Below are 18,249 nucleotides of genomic sequence, written 5' to 3'. Positions count from 1 at the left end.
TGAGAGTTGCATATTCAATTGCAACATATGAAATAATAGAAGATAATAGATCTAGAAATAATAGAATATGAAATAACTTAGTTCTCAATACAGAATGGATTAGTCTTAGTAATAAATTTATCAGAATTTTTACAAGCGAATGATTGAAGGTTTTTTTTTATGATGAGTATTTGCGCAAAGCACACAGAAATTGTTGAATTAGTATCTAATATACTTTCACTCCTAAGACCACAAGATGTTGAAACAAAACACTAGACAAGGCAATTTAACCTTCAGGCCCAAGTCAATAAATTTACAAAGAGTGAACGTTCTTTGCTACAGTATGACTTCGTAAATTTTACGCTTTTGATGCCTTATTTATCTATTTATCCCCTGAACAACAACAAATAAAAACTGAAACAAACCAGTGTCAACTTCTTGGATTTAACACTTACCATAACCAATAACAAAATCTATTTCCAAATATACCGAAAACCCACTGCAACCGACAATATCATAAACGCATAATCCAACACACCAACACAAAATTTCATCACTACGACACATGATACACGGACTAAAAGCAATTCCAATCAACCCTGAAAACTACCAAAAAGAACTCCATACAAAAACGAACATTGCAATAAAAAAGTATACAAAACAAACACCATCCAGAAACTTCTAAAAAACGAATAAACTAAACACAAATAAAAAAAAATGTACATCACATACACAAGACTAACGAACATGTTCAACACTAAAAAATACTAAAAACAGCACTGGTCAACAATAACACAGGTAAACTGCTAAAATAGACATATTCACAACTCACCCGCTAGACAATAATGGTGTTTATAGCATAACATGTCAATACGGAGACACATACATTGGAATGAAATTAAGAGATTGATTCAAAAAACATTTTAGGTCAATCAGAGACAATGACGGGAAATCAAATTTCGCCACAAACTTTATACATCGCAGCCATGAACCAAACACAATAGAAACAAGCAGCAAGAAAACTCGTCGTACTGGAGAATCTTGAAATATACAAATAAATAATACTTAAAGACGGAAAACTTATACACGAGTTCACATTCACACACTACCTTCACACCATTAAAAACACTACATAACAAAATACGAAAACGTTCAGAAGAATACAACATCGAAACGAACCAGAAAAAAAATACGCACAAATAATAACTTAAAAAGGCAAATACCGTCATCACGACCAACCAATGAACACTATGACGGCGCAACGACCTTCCTCACTGAAGATGGCGCAATGCCGATACGCGTTTGAATAACTCAAAACCCCAGTAAAAGATGCTGTGCCGGTTCAATATTTATCCCCCTTTTAAATTATCTTTAAACATCATAAATTTGTTTTTGTGAGATTTCCGGAAATTGAGGAGCGTTTAGCATGAAGGGATTTTTCAAAATGGATTATCACGATCTGTAATAGTCGCGATAAGGAACCGTCCGAGAATTATAAGAGAAAACAAACGAGTCATTTTTTTCTTGGAATATTGTTAAAATGTTAAACAGAACCGATGCACTAATCCCAAAGCCCAAACCGTCATTCCTTTAAGGACAACCACTCCCAACATTCTGGGCTTCGTAATTGTAGACTGGCCTTGGTGAAAACAAGTTTTGTTTCTTGTTTAACATTTTTTATGTACTTTCTTTTAATATTTTATCTTTTAAAAAAATCCAATCTTACTTTTCTTTTTATTAAGAGAAGGGGGTTCATGAAGGATCATTTCGGAATCAAAAGGTTTTTGTATTACGCAGGGCCTCTAGAATCATTGTTGTACGAATTCAGTTTTTCGATTTAATATATTTGTTATGTATTCAATGAAATTTTTGTGCTAGGATTAAGTTCCTGGAGAACAAAATTTAATGAAATTCTGATGATCTTCATCAAATCATTTATTGTTGTTTGGTATTCATTAATTGCCGGTTCAATTGCAATGAACGTGATATGTATAAAGAAAAGAGATTATTCAAAGATGTTTTACATATTTTTCTGTTTCTTGAACAATTAAAACCACCGATGTTACTGAGGAAATTTTTTGAAATTCATTTAAAATAAGTTGCAGTTCAATAATATCATCCAAATCATGTAAAATAAAGAGAATTCCTTCGTTCTTAGTAACTCTTTGTTTATCTATGATTAGATAATATTGAATCAATTTAAAAAGTTAAAACTGTTCGAATCGTTTCAACTCATTGTCATTGTAAGAATCCCTAACCCTATACAAAGACCGAAAAATAATATAATTGGCGAACGATGGTTCTAATCGCAAACTATCTAACCGCAGTATCCGGATTTCGATAGAGGTGACAATTTGATAATCGTCAAGCTGAAATTTACAATTTTTCAGCTTATTACTTGATATACTCACTCCAACTTAAATGTGAAGTACTGTTTTGTAAGTCTATCTGAACTGACTCACTTGCGGGCGAATTCAACAAACGTAGACTGCGATATTCCCATTTATTCATTTTACCTTCGACCATCCAAATTAACAAAAATCTTTCCACTACATAATCACAGCAAAAACGCAAAAACTGACAACCAAAGGACACATAAATGAAATTATTCTATTCCACAGTAATTGAATACATAATAGTTGCATCCTATTTCCATTTGTTTTTGGTCGGATTCACCCATTTAGCACTTAAATTTTCGTCTATTGTGGCCGATCTCTGCTAATGGTTTTTCGCGAGGATTTCCGTTTATTAAAGCAGAATTTTTCTCAGTGGTATGGTATCGAAGTCCTCTTTCACAAGAAAGTTTTTTCTATACATAGTCGTCATTGTCCATGTGTAAATAGCTCTATTTTTTAGTGATATATAAATCTTGTAAAGGTTTTTAGTTCCTTTCTGTGAAGTAAGATTTCCCATTTTTCTCTTTTGCTGTAATCTTTCTGTTGACCTCATGCCTGGTTTACGTTCCCAGTTTTTGTTTGTTGTGTTCTTTAGTTTCCCAAGATTCCAGTTCTCTTTTATATGTACGAGAATTATGTACGATTTGGGCCCGTTTTGCTCCGAGGATCTTGACCATGTGCAACTGCTGCCAATATTTGCTATGTTCTTTAGTTCTTCCAGTGCTTCCTATGGATTTATATAACAAACCAGTCCTATGTGCTGTTTTAAGTATGCAGCTAGTTTCTAATACTCATCCCTGTGTTTTTTGTCAGGTAGTTCCTAACTATTTTTTTCGTAAACTTAGAATGCTTTCAGAGCTGTCTGTTTATTTGTTAGTATGATTCTTGTTGTACCCCTAGATATTTATTGTTTTTTCCATTTGCACATTTTCCTATGAATAGCAATTCGGCTTGAAAAATGGTTGAGATGACCAAGGGGCCTGTGATTACAATTAGCATTTATACTTGTTACAAATTCACTAGTTTTCGTGGTCCGCTTGACCAATATCTTTCAATTAATTAAGGTTTTTAGTTGAGATAAAAAAAGTCAGTGTCACGAGCGGGATTCGAACCCACGATCTTCGGCTAGATACGCCGCTGCTCTACCACTTGAGCTATTGTGACCTCGATCCACTCGGACATTAACTTCCCATCTCAACCCCACCTTTTTGAATTTTCCCATCTTTTTGCCATTTTTCAAATGTCGTGTAATCTATTTGATTTTCGGCGACAAATGAAATGGCCACGGGGAGATTTAGTGAAGATATACTTCATTTTAACGTATTAAATTCACTAGTTTTTGTGATCCGCTTGACCATTAATATCTCACACTTTTTTATCTCAACTAAAAACCTCAAGTGGTAGAGCATCGGCGAATCTATCCGAAGATCATGGGTTCGAATCCCGCTCGTGGCAGTGGTAGAGCAGTGGCGTATCTGGCCGAAGATCGTGGGTTCGAATCCCGCTCGTGGCACTGACTTTTTTATCTCAACTAAAAACCTTAATTAATTGAAACATGTTACAAATTCTATTTTGAAGGCTTTTATTATGTTTACAACCTCATTAATTGTTTTTTTGTAAGTGGTATCTTTGGCTAGATTTTACGAACCTCATTTCATGCTCATAAAATTATATAGATTGCAAATACAAGTAATTCATGCAAATCACTATATGCCTTGAACTTCCAAGTAAGTATGAAACACCAGACAGAAGTTACTTTTTCAAAGGGTCTCATTTTTCCTTCGACTATACAAATTAAAAAAGAAACTTTTATAACCATATAAAAAACAGATGGCCAAATGACATGTAAATGAAACTATCCTAGTTCACATTAATAGTATATATAAGTAGTAGAAATTCCCCCTCCCCTTAGCACCTAAGCTTTCGTCTGTTGTGTACAATCTCTGTTAATTGTTTTCCTGGACGATGTTCTTCTTTAATATAGCACAGAATTTTTCTCAGACGTATGGTCTCATTTGTAAATATATAACACAAGAACGCAAGGAGAGTACCATAGCCTTTTCCTAGCTATTGCAGGGCACTTGTACAGAATATGTTTTGTCGTCTCCGGCAACTGTAGACATAATCGACATACGCTATCTGTTAATAGCCCAATTTTTTTTAGTTCAAATTTTACTGGAATAGGTAAAAGTACCTGTCATATTTTTTCATTAATATTTTAGGATAAAAATTTCCTCTTACATTGCCTGATGTTTTACGTTCCCAGTATTTGTTGTTCTCTAGTCTCATTTCTTTTTTGATTTAGCTATGATTTAAGTCACAAAATGGATTTCCGATGCGTTGTTCTGTGTATGTAGTGTCTACTGCCTTATTGAAGGAAATTCCCTCATGACCGAGTACCTACCCACGTAAGCGCCAGGCTATCCGAGGTTTTTTGGGATAATCAGGCAGTTCCAGATTATTTTTTGTCGATTTTTCAACTTGAAGAGCTTTTAGAGCTGTTAGTATAACTCTTGTACTCTTGAGATGTTTGTTATTTCATGTGGAGTTGTTGGGTACTGCTTCATCATTGGTGTCATCTTTGCTTGAAAAATGATTGTGGTGGAGCCAAGATTCATGTGTTATTCTATAATTATATCTTATTAAATAACATGTTACAAATTTTGAGATTCTTTTCATTATATTTACTACGCAATCGTTTGTTTTTCCGTCTGGCTATATAACCCGTATTATGTATAAACAAATATAAATTTTATCGTTTTTAGATTTTACGAGTCTTATTTCAAGCTCATAAAATTACATAAAAATCATTCATGCACAATAAATTTTAATATATTTTTAAAAAATTAATCAGCATAGATAATAATGGAACAATGATTCATGGTTTACTAAAAAGGAAATAGTGGTTTGCAAAAACTGAAAAACTGATGTATCAATTTTGCCCGTGTTATCAAAATAAGATAATAAGATGAGCGGAGTCATACATTCCGACGTTACGACATACATCTTTAAGAAGTTCTCGCCGGTGATTAAATTCATAATAAAATCGGCGATTAATATTAACGATTCAAAATGGGATTAGTGATTATTTTGGGGATTTTCCAGAAAAATATGCGAGAAAAATAAAATAAATGGACAAGCATTGAAAGTCGTAGAAATTACTCCAAGTAAAAATATGTTGTTCAACAAGATAAAGATCATCATTTTGGTTCAAACGTATATATTTATAACAATTTTTCTCCTTCATCAATGATTACTTTTCATAATGAAAAGAATTATAGTTGATTTGAAAAAGTAACAGGTAAATGAAAAAGTAAGGTAATTCCTGTCATACAATTACTCGTGGGTGTCGCAGACGAGGGGTCAAAACCTTTTTTTAATGCTTCTTTCAAACAATTTTCAATTCAAAAGCCTGAGCTGTGCTGGGATTCGAACCCAGGACTGTTATCGTGGTAATTACGAGTAGGAGAGGCGTCGGTGGCCGCAACGGTTTAGGCGTTGACACGGCGCTCATCACTGTAAGGTGAAGGTCCCGGGTTCGAATCCAACGGCCCTGCATTCGAACCCGAAACCCGACATACTTACAAATGGGCTTTTTTTCAAAAACACCGGCACCCTGAGGGTTTATATGACCTCTGCTGTTGCGAACCCTCGTAAAAAAATATTTAAAAAATAAATAATAAAAATTAAAAAAAATATTTTAAAAAACCCTAACCACTCGACAAACCCTGGTCTATTTTCTTTTTCTATTAGTTTGTAATTTTTTCCTACCAATGACTGCGTATGTATATATTTCTCGTTCTGTTTGATTGAAGGGGTTAAACTGGTCCAATAATAGGAAAAAGCAAAGTCCACGAAAAATCCCTAATCTGAGAAATACGGCCAAACCAAGTAGAAAAAATCATTCAACCCCTGTGTTTGTATATACAGGCTATAGCAAATCATAATTGAAATAAAATCCTTTAGGCTAATATGTTACGATCATGAAAATATGTGCAATTTTCCGTTTGCTTCGGATTTGTTATCGCTGTTTTGCTCGTTCCCTCTCATTAATTAGTAATCATCGGCTTTTGAGGGTTGCAGATCAACAGAATTTAAAATGAATTAATCCCATGAAAAGAATATCATTTTATACTAGTATGAAGAAAAGGTCAAAACTGAATATGCACTTTATGGAAAGAAATGGTTATACATGTTTTCCTCACAATGTTCTATTTCATTCTGCCACTAATTTTCGTTTTCCTATCCACATCCTAAAGCTGTAAACGTTAAACTAATTTATATTCCGAATTAATTCAATGAACAATAAACAAGACATGGTTTATAAGAAAAAAAACTTTCATCAACTTTGACGACCACGTACATTCTTGTTTTGTGAATAAATAGGTCTTGCCAAGTTTATCAAGTTCACAATCAGATTGTGCATTAAACGAGCCAATACAAGGGTTCAAATGTTGACACAATTCTCTTGCTTGTAAAATCTGTTTTTCCTATTCAATCTACTCCCTGTTAACTCTCTTGTATTGAGCCCTCGGCTTATTTTTATGTTTGCAAAAGGTGTAGCAACAGACAGGAACAATTCCAACTACTATTTTCCTTTTATACCTTTTATTTCTTTGCTTATATTGAGTTATTTTGTATGCTTTCGAACAAAAACCAGTATAATTTTCATATTGAAAAATTAAGTAGTTTACATTTTCGTTTAAATTGGATAATTGTCGTTTTTGACATTGGACAGGAGCATAATTGATTTGGTTATCTCCAACATGCAGCCCCTGCGGTCGGTTTTATCAATTCTTCGGAGCATGCTGATCCAGAAAATATGTGTTATTACAATTAAGTGATTTGTTTCGAACTTCGCCCACACAATAAAAAATATTAAAATAATTACAATTGGGGGCGTCGGTGGCCGCAACGGTTTGGTCGGGGCTCATCACTGTAAGGTAAAGGTCCCGGGTTCGAATCCAGCGGCGCTGCGTTCGAACCCGACATACTTACAAATGGGATTTTTGACCGGCACTCTGAGGGTTTATATGACTCTGCTATTGCAAAAAAAAAAAAAATGAGGTCATTTAGTTTTATTTATTATTTATACCATTATTATGTATTAATATTGCAGATCTAATATTGAACATGTAACTAAACTTTCTGTGTGGAATTCGTTTAGGTGTAATCTCACCAAGGGAAAAATAAACACACGCTCATTCGCATAAATCCACGCGCGCTTTCTTGGATAAATAAGCGGCAAAATACAAATTTGAACCTTCACACAAAATCAAAATAAAGTACCACACACAAACCCAAAGTAAAATACAACGCTTATTTTCAAAAACTAAAAACAAATTAAACCAAAAACACATTCACAACCCCAACTCGACGTCAAAAGAAAGACGTACTCACAATCCCAAATGTAATGTTCAACACAACACACACTCACAAACTTAAATCTAATTTTAAAAAATTAAAAAACAAACACACTTTAAAACCCGAAGTCCAACAAAACACCTTATAAACAAAAATATAAAATAAACTCACACTAAAACCCAAAGACCGACACAACGTAACTCACAAATAAGTACATACCAAAACTACAAAATAAGCTCACTATAAACACATAGTTCAACACAACACACACTCACATACAAACGCAACCAAAACTAACTTAAAATATTAGAAAATAAACAAACTCTAAACATAAAATCCAGCAAAAGACCCACCCATTGACTGGCCCATAATGTATCAGATGTTAAAACCAATAATTTGATTAAAATAAATTTGTTGTTTATTCATACACATAGTTGAAAAACTACAAAAATAGATAAATAAAAAAAATCAAATCTAAACCGAAAATGTAACACAACACACACAAACAAGCACAAACCAAGTCTATAAAATCAACATAACTAATTCCCAAAGTCCAACATCACAAACAAGCATAAACATAAATCAAAAATAAATAAATAAATAAACACATTCACAACTTCAAAACCAAAATCCAACTACACACTCTCATCTTTCAAGCCTAAACCGGAAAAAAACATGCACTAAAAAATAATACACCTTCACAATCACAAACCCAAAGTCAAACACAGACCCAAATACAAAATTAACGTAGATAATCAGATTAAAATAAAATTGTTGTTTATTCCAATCACATAGTTGAAACCTGAAAGTACAACAGAAAACATTTTAAAAAAATTATTACATTATTGACAGTTATCGATTCCAAATAACCAGCTCTCAAGGAGAAACCGGTTTTAAAAAATATTCCTTATCCATTAAGAGTTTTCCTGTTGGGGTAAATATCAGATATCACAATTTATCATCATCACAATGACGTTGAAGTCCTCCAACAGGCCTTCACACAGTAAATTTAAAGTATATTTAAATAAACGCGTGATATCGATCAACTTTCAAATAAGATTGGTTGATCATAAGAATTAAGTTTCTAAACTTGCAAATGGGCTGGAAAAGCCGTCGGCATTGACTGGCACTGATAACGTGATCATTTCTAAGCGATTGCATTCAATTATCTGCATGGTACAATAAATTCGGGTAAGAATTTATTACCTAGTTCGTTCTTTTATTTAAAGGTTGCAAAAGTTGAAACTAGTGGTTTTTTTTAAATGACGAATAAAACGCCATTCGGAAGCATGACAAACATTCCCTCCATCCGGTGAAAACAATTTCCTTTTTAAAAGAATTATTAAATTAATGACTTTTAATAAAGGCCGTAATTTATTGTAAGTTGACAATTATTCATCGATTGTAAATGTACGTGGGCTTACGCTACCGATCAATCAGGCGGTACTTAGGGTTACTTACGTCCATTTTATTCGAAATAATACACTATCCAGTGATACAAAAGGACAATTTCAGTCTGATAAAAATATAAATTAATCTATATAATAAAAAAAGGTAAATATTTTGTCTGCATGGTTTGGACATATTTCTCGCCATTTTTAATTCTGAATATATGGTTTTTTTAATCTATGTCGAATAGTCTAGCTATTATTTAACCGTAAGCCTGAACAAGTCTGGATAATACTTAAAGATCTCAAAACATGCTTTATTATAAATATTGCGTTATTCGTTCAAAAGTATGATTTCCGCAGGTTTAGGTTAATGCCAGCTAGTTTGGAAGCTACCGGTGAAGGGAGATCGGACGGACCAGATAGGATCCTACGTTACAATCATTTCAACGGTTCAGCCTCATTTCACAATTGTATTAGTTTTTTCCAGCTTTTTATTTCGATTTTGAGTCTCAGCTCGAATAACTTTTCGAATTTTATTCAATTAAGAAATTAATTGTTTTCTTTTATTGTCTGCTAGATAACGCCTGCGGCTTCTTCCAACAATCTAAACCCTGACGCGGAGAGCTTCGAGTGCAAGAAAAAATCAACTGAACAAGATAATTATGAACTTGTCGAATCAGAATTCCCTCCTCTCGAAAGTAAGTTTATTTATGACTACTTAACTAGAATTTATTTTAAGTTCTGAAAGCTTATAACTTGCCACAGAGAGATAGCAGTTGAAAAACTTATGTCTCTTTAGATTTTGGACCCGTTGCAACAATCACGGTTTAAACTGGGTGCACTGGAACCTCATTCACAATTTGAATAAGATCAAAGTAGGAACCGTTCTACTGAACCTCGCGGCCTAATGATGATGCGACTTGATCAGTATAAATAAATATGCTAGAGAAAAAACATTGTTATAACGAAAAATTAATAGAAACTGCCGCACTAGTTGCTGATTTAAAAAAAAGACATAACTGTGTATAAGAAAGAACATTCAATAATTTTCATGTCAAAAGTTGATCGATTTTTAATTAATCTTGGGAACAAAAACTGATTCGTTTTCATCTTTTGTTGATCAATGGTCAATCTTTAACAGCATTGAACTCGCTTAACTCTGAACTAGGTTTAACCCACTTTCGACGGACATTCAAAGTTGAACCAGGTTCATTTGAACTAGGTCCAAGATAAAATGAAAAACGGAAATTTCGAGTTTAACTCGGTTCAGTACTAAACTGAGTTTAAACCAAGGTGTGGCCCTTAGTGACTGTCAGACTAACTTTCATAATTTATCACAATATGATTAGACAGTTGATCGATTTTTATTGAATCGTGGGAACAAAAACTGATTCGTTTTCATCTTTTGATGATCAATGGTCAATCTTTAGCAACATTGAACTCGCTTAACTCTGAACTAGATTTAACCCACGCTCGACGGACATTCAAAGTTGAACCAGTTTCATCATTTGAACTAGGTCCAAGATAAAATGAAAAACGGAAATTTCGAGTTTAACTCGGTTCAGTACTAAACTGAGTTTAAACCAAGGTGTGGCCCTTAGTGACTGCCAGACTAACTTTCATAATTTATCACAATAAGATTAGACACTATTTGAACTCTAAATAATTATGTGTGTTTATTTTTTATTGAAAAGTCATCTCTTAACTCGCGAATTTTTCTAATTATATTTCGCGAGAGAATACGTTTATATTGCGCAATATGCGTTCCATTTCACGGGATCGTTTTTTGTTTTTCAAATACCATTAAATTTCTATTACGATTTAATAACTGTATTACATAGTATAATTTTTGTTTGCGTGAAAAAAATTATTCTGTTTGTCTATTTCTTTCTCCTACTTTTCAAGTAACCATCACGTGCGATGACTAGGCATTTCTTTGGCATAGTTCACCGCAGCCACACTATTATGTTTAATTTTACGAACTCTATCAAAACCTTTTTCATAGTAGTGTTTAATTTAAAATTATTTTTATGTTTAAATATCACTTTTAGTAGTTGTAGTGAGGCAGAAAGTTTGTTCGATCAGTCGTCGAACCTATCGACTTTGGATGAAATCGTGGTGTTGTATTTCTTAAATAATGAACAAGGGCGGTTATAAATTGTTATCTTGTAATACAAGGCATGACAATCGTTAGCAGTTTAATGGCACGTTAAATTTACACCTCTTGTAATTAATTATTAAACTATTAATTGCTAAAGTTCGTCGGTTTTGATCTGGCGGTTTTGTCAAAGTTTTGTCCTGCCTTTTTTTAAAAATTCAGTCGATACAGCCGAGAGAATAAACGCAAAATAGTATTAGAATCTGAGGATTCAATATTTTACTGAGGTTTCTGTACGAAGTAGAAGTCTCATAACTTTCTCTTTATCTGTAGACGGAAAGGACTCCAAGAGCGATTGATCAGGGTGATTGTAAACCATTTTAAGGTTTGCAACTTTTGTTTAATCTAGAGATAATTGTTTATTGTATCGGACATGTCGTATTGACTCGAAGGACTTGATTCAGTTACTCGGGACTTGTCCGGCCGAGGTGGCAGGCTGCCCAAATCGTCCTAATTAACAGAAGATTAGCAACTTTGTACTAAGGTATTGTGATGAGACCACTCAATCCATATCCATTTTTTTTTTAAATAACGAAATTTTGGTTAGTTTTGATGCATTTTGTTTACTTTTCCTTCAGGATTTGTCAAACAGCATTCAGCTTCTGTGATCTTTTTATTTTATTTTAAACAGCGTAAATTCGTGGTATTTTCAGTACTGTTGTCAAATAAATTTTGATCAAGAGGATTTCAGTATGCTTAGAAGACAAAGCACGTTATTTTTCCACACTGCTTTTTCAAAGATGTCAATTCTTCAAAAACATTTTGTAAGAAGAAGAAAATAATTTTATTCTGTGCCTTTGAGCCCGCTTGAATGACAAAAAAGTACAAAATTTGGTACCATTCGTGCCAAAATGGATTTTTAATTATCTCTTAGTTCTTATTATAATTATTACAATTGGATTTTGCAAATAAATCTTTGAATAGTCAATCTCTTCTTTGCTGGTTTTTCTGCAGATTCTTCCTAACTTTCGGGTTGTGATTTTTTAAAGTTGTACCATTTTTAAGTTTTAAATTTGTTTGGGTGATAATTTTAAGTGAAGCAGATTTGACTAGAATCTTAGCATTGTTGGAACATGGAAGAACTCAATCGTATGTTGCTTTGATAAAGCTGGATTACGTGCGAGAAGGCAGCGCCCGTGTGGTCTAGAACTTCCGACAAGGCACAGAACATCTAGGTTAAGTTTCGCAAGAAATCACATCAATTGGTCTGAACGAGATTGGACTAAAATCTTGTTTTCGGAATAGTCAAGGTTTTGTTTGAGGTCTTCTGACGGCCGGGAGTTTGGAGAAGAAAAGGAGCGCGATATATCCCCGCAAAATATCGCTCCGGAAAAGCTATGGAGGTGATGGTATTAAGGATGAGGTGGTGGTATTATGGTAACTTGATCTTCGTCGAGGGTTCCCTAACAGTTGTGTGATACATTGAAGATATGTTATCAGATGTTACTTATATGCCACGAACAGGCGATGGTTTTAGTTTTATGCATAACAATGCTAAGCTCCATACAGCTAGGCTGTATTCCTGACATAGAACGGGCTTCAATTCAACGTTTATAGTGGCCTGCACGTAGCCCCGACTTAAACCCTATCGAACACTAGTACCCGAAATCCAAAGTCCAATTTTCCATAAGATTGTATTACCCCGTGCACATTTGCCCGATGCTACCCTACTCTACTCTACTCGATCCCCACTGTCCAGATTTTCGTCGAGTAGCATCGAGTACAGTCGAAGCCAAAAGAACACCGGACACATATTTTTATTTAAACTATTTGCATTATTGTCGTTGTATTAATTACAACATACTTATTTTAATATAAACCAAATTAACCATGATCAAAAATTCATTAGTTTTTATTTTTTTAAATTAATTTTAATGGTTTGGTAGAAAATTTATCAAAATACCGGAATACCATTTTTTCTTATAATGAATTTAACTAACAATTTATTACACGGTTTCGCTCATAAAATTTAACTAACAATTTATATCATGGTTTTGCTCATAAAATTACACCATTTTCGTCGAGTAGCGTCAGAACAGGACACTCATATTTCTTGTAGCTTATTCCAGACTAAGTATATGTAATTTTATCGTTATATTAATTACAACATTCCTATTTTAATGTAAACCAAATTAAACGAGATCAAAAATTCATAAGTTTTTATAAAAATTATTTAATTATGATGGTTAAAAAGAAAATTTATCAAAACACCGGAATAACTTTATTTAAAACAATTAAGTGTTAAAACAATTTATTAATTGGTTGTGCTCATAAAATTTAACTAACAATTTATTACACGGTTTTGCTCAAAATAAAACATTAAGAACAAAAGAGGCATTGCGATTGTGATACTGATTTGTGATACACGCTGTGTACGTGGCGTACGCTTGACGTCGCATAGATGTGCACACCCTACCAAAACGTGACAGTTATGTAGCATCGGGTAGCGTAGCATAGCGTTGCTCGGGTGTGTTCCCCGTTTTACGGGACGAATTGTCAAAGAGGAAAAAACGTCGCCCAGTATGCCAGAGAATTTGCAGTAATTTAGAATGAAATTACTAAGTATATGTAATTTCTGAGTATGAAAATATTACTCAGCACTACATTCAAAAAATCGATGCCACGTGAAAGCAAGTGATCAACGCAAGAAGAAATACTCCGTACTGAATTGAATTTTCTTCATTGTTTCCACAGCAACATTTTTGGTAAAATTGTTTTACTCAGTTTAATTTTTATTTAATCTTTTTATTTAACTATATCTTATATTTTTATTTAACAATACCCACTAAACAACAAAAAAATAAATATCCGAGATCATATTAAAAATCTGATGCGATCTTGTCCGACTCGTATTTCCCAACCTAGCGGTTCTGGGTTCAAAACCCGGCAGAGCCCATAGTTTTTGATCTTTTGACCCGTCCGCGACACACAAGGGGAATAACAGAAATCACTTTTTTGTTTAATTTATAAGCTGGAACCTGACGCAGACATTTTGTAGTCCTGACACATAATCGAAAGATGAAGTGAAAGGATATATTCGAAGTCTGATGGTTGATCGGCCTCGTCCCGGCAGACCGTTGAGCTTATCTTATCATTGTGACGTACTAATTGTATAGTGAATAAGAAATTACAGTTATATACACATTTGGAGACAGCCGACCTAATATCGCCCTCTTGATGAATTAGGCCCTTGAAGGAAGATTTGACAGGCAGGAGACAAAAGTCGTTCGACACATTTCACGCAGAAAAATTGTCCAAACATCCAGATCCCGGAAGACAAAACATATGTAATTTAATCTAATATTTATTATAGACGCATATAATAAATATTAATTTTAATACCCAACTGTCGGGAACTGTATTTTTTATTATATTGTGTTTAAATTAAATTATAAAATTATTTTTTTTGCATTGACTCCTTATCAATGCCTAAGGCATTAGACATCTGTTTTGTGAGCTTATCGTTATCTTTTATTATCTCATTGACAAGTCATGTATAACACTTTCTTTAAAATAATCTCGCCAGATATTTTCTAATTGATGTCACAGGGGAAATTGTAAGAATTCAAATGATACCCGGCGACGAATGAGCGGTGCAAATATTTGAAAATGTGTCCTCTTCCAAAAACAATTGTAAATCCTTTGAAAGAGAGATAAGATATGTAAATATAATTTATCATCAGATAGGAGGAGAACTTTGAACTTTTAGAAAAGTTCATAGTGGTGCATAATAAACATTTTTATTACATTCTTTGAAGAGAATTTCTTGGTAAAATTGGATCGCAGTCTAGGAATTTATAACGACTGTTTATATTTTTTTTTAAATTTCAACTGTATTGTCTTTAAAGAGATTTTATAGTTAAGCTGAATAAGATAGAGTAGGTATTACATATTTAATTAACTGGATACACGTACTTAAGTACAGCCTAGCACCTTTCCTACGTCAGATTATTTATGATTGAATTAAGATTGTTATTTATGTGTAGTGATTAGTAAACATTAGGATTATTCAGAAATCGTGAGATGCGGTCTGGTGTGATGTAGGTTTCAGAAAAACATTTTCTTTATCGTGCCAACGTTTCGATCTTTATTGAGATCATCTTCAGATCCTACATGTATTTGTTAAATTTAAACAATGTTTGTAAATCCCTGGCTCTGAAGATGATCTCAATAAAGTTCGAAACGTTGGCACTATAAAGAAAATGTTTTTCGGAAACCTAAATCACACCAGACCGCATCTCACGATTTCTGAATAATCATTGTTATTTATTTGGTTTTATATGGCCTTATATTTTTTAATATTAGCTAGAGAAAGAAATGCTGATTGACCTTTTATTTTTTCCGGGGGGAGGGGGGTGAACGTGAAGAAAACTCCAGGGGCGAGGGTGGGAATCGAACCCACTACCGCGGGGTCTACAAGTCCCTAATCTCCTACCATGGTCCCAAAGTTAAGATTTCATTTATAATGAGAAAAAAATTAATAAGTAAACAAAAACAGTCCATGTGGGTATTTCACTCTAGGGAATTTCCGAGTGTTCTGCACCTGACTGCTGATGTGAAAATGGGACGGCTGAAACTTGGCCGATGGAGATTGTTTGATGTAGTCAGTTTAGTGTGATGAGACGTGATAACTCTTGCCACATCGTTTCTAACGTGATCAACAAGACGAAATTTCAGCCATCTTCGAATTTGAGATGTTACTACAGCTATCCAGAGCCCACAGAAATAGCTTCAGTCGAATAATGGACATGGCGTTTATTTTCTAATAACACGTGTAATTTATACTACATTGGTGGCATTACTTTTAAAGAGATAGATTCAATTCTCGTTTTTTCACAACAGTTGCAGGATAAAAGAAAACGACGAAAATATTAATTTCTATTTTTTTTAGTAGTATTCCTTGATATTTAAACTAGACGAAGATGATGAAAATTTTTGGAGTGGAGTGAAAAAAATATCCAAACGTGATATAAAAGGAGTTCCGCAGCCCAGTCTTCATCATTAATAAATTCTTCTCCAGCCAAAAATAGGATAGCATGTACAAAATATCCTTCAATCTCTCTTGTCGCCATCGGAAAAGAAAATATTCATTCAGATGCAAAAGATACGGAGATGCTGAAGATTTTTGGAATGGACTGAAGAAGTTATCGAAATGTAGAGTAATATCAAAGTAAATTTTTTAGTCACGAGACGAAGATGATGAGATTTTTTAGAGTATATCGAAATATGGATTGATACCAAAGTAAATTTTTTAGCCACGAGACGAAGATGATGAAGATTTTGGAGTATACTGAAGAAGTTATCGAAATATGGATTGATACCAAAGTGAATTTTTTAGCCACGAGACGAAGATTTTTGGAGTGTACTGAAGAAATTGATATCAAATCAAATTCCGCAGCCTCATCTTCACCATTAGTGAACCCTTATCCGTCCAAAAACCGGATGCCGCCTGCAGAAGATCCGTGAATTGTCAATCTCCATCGTAGCGACCGTTCTTCCATGAATTAGAGAAAAATGAAGCTCGGTTGTCGTCATGACGATCGTATTTTCCCTATCCGCGACTTGTCTATTTTTATTTTTTTGAGAATAGAAATAAAAATTTGATTCGAGAATCGCGTTGAAATGGTGAAAATCGTAACTTAGGTGAAAAGGAGCGGCGACGTGGAATGGAGTCGGCGCGATGGACGCCGGCCGGGCAGAATTCGAAAATTCCCGGCGTCGGGTTATCTTATCGGGCCCGAATCGAAGACGTGGCGGAACGGGGGCCCTGCCGCGAGGATCGACGATTTCGTCCTCTTTCCCATCAGACTGTCGTGTAGTTTGTGCAGAGCAGAACGAAACTCTCTGCACCCGTTTCCGAAGACGTATCGTGAAAAATAAGTGAGAATTGTTCGTCGGTGGCGGCGGCCCGAGGAACGGAGCGGCGGGCCGACAGATGTCGCGACGAGTCGGATCGACTCCGCTACCCATGATGCAATGTTCCTTTGGCATGTGCCTCCTGTGTCGTCCATTTTGCAAGGTTTCCGTGAGAAATTCCATAAAATCAGTGAAAGGGATAAAACTGGTAAGGATAATATTTAGTCAAAATCTTGTCTTAGGTGTTTGGAATGTCGGCCGGCGTTTGGTGAAGGCGATCGGGCTGCGTCGACGGCTCGGCATCCGTCCCTTTTCCCCCGAATCTGTCCTATTTCGGTCTGGCTCCGTGGGCTCGGGCCCGTCTCGCCTCTGGCCGTCTGGTCGACGAAGCCTCGTGCACATGGTTTCCGGGTTCGCCTCCGTTCCTGCGGCGTACGTTCGTCCGAATCCGCTCTCCGACCTCTCGCATCTCGCATTTACGATCCGTCCATCGCCTTTCGCGTCTATTACGTCATAATTGTGTTGTAGAAAATTACACGGGATCAATTATATAAGAATTTGTGTCAGATCGCATTGCACCGTCCCGATGTGTTTCTAAGTGTATTTTGTACTTTTCCAGTTTTCCGACTGCCTTCCGTCCCAGACGGTTTTCCACCCAGGCCGACACGTCCTTTCCCCGTTCTCGTCCTTCCGACGTTTTCCTCCTGTTCTTCCTCTATTCGTCTCGGCTCCATTTTTTCGTTCCGGCGGAGTGTCGACTGATATCGGCGAACAAGCCCGTTTTCCAATTTATCCACCGTTTCTCCCTTTAATCCATCAAGCGAGCAATTTTTACAACCGTATCGTATTTTTCTGGAGTTATTTTTAAGGAGAAAAACCGATGTTATTGCGGAATACGAGTCGAGAGGATTCTCTTAAATGATAGGTAAATGCCATTTAAATTTTATTTTTTAATATTATTTAAGCTTTAAGTCAGACCCGCTCAGCCGATCATTCCATCCACGCACGTTTTATTTTGATATTTTGTATTTAAAAGTTTTTAAACCTATATTTAGAAAATCCTAACCTTCTTGAGGCAGCCATATTTAATATAGCCTACTTTCCA

At 34.8% G+C, this 18,249-nt stretch overlaps 1 protein-coding gene across 7 annotated transcripts in view; it reads left to right on the top strand.

Annotated features, from left to right (window-relative positions):
* Positions 1 to 18,249, top strand: part of LOC106674166 (la-related protein 4) — a 36,322-nt gene that overhangs the window by 1,520 nt on the left and 16,553 nt on the right. For 5 of the 7 annotated variants that reach the window (XM_014406747.2, XM_014406739.2, XM_014406755.2 and 2 more), the window contains exon 2: positions 9,708 to 9,828. In XM_014406747.2, the coding sequence (XP_014262233.1) occupies positions 9,708 to 9,828 (121 nt within the window). Of the gene's footprint in view, positions 1 to 9,707; positions 9,829 to 17,107; positions 17,353 to 17,380; positions 18,070 to 18,249 lie in introns of those variants that run through there. The other 2 variants (XM_024228271.1, XM_024228280.1) reach the window with 2 other exon arrangements.

Source organism: Cimex lectularius, unplaced genomic scaffold, assembly GCF_000648675.2.
Source record: "Cimex lectularius strain Harlan isolate CLEC.00 unplaced genomic scaffold, Clec_2.1 scaffold44, whole genome shotgun sequence".
NCBI lineage: Eukaryota > Metazoa > Arthropoda > Insecta > Hemiptera > Cimicidae > Cimex > Cimex lectularius.
This window is presented reverse-complemented; position numbering and strand designations above follow the sequence as displayed.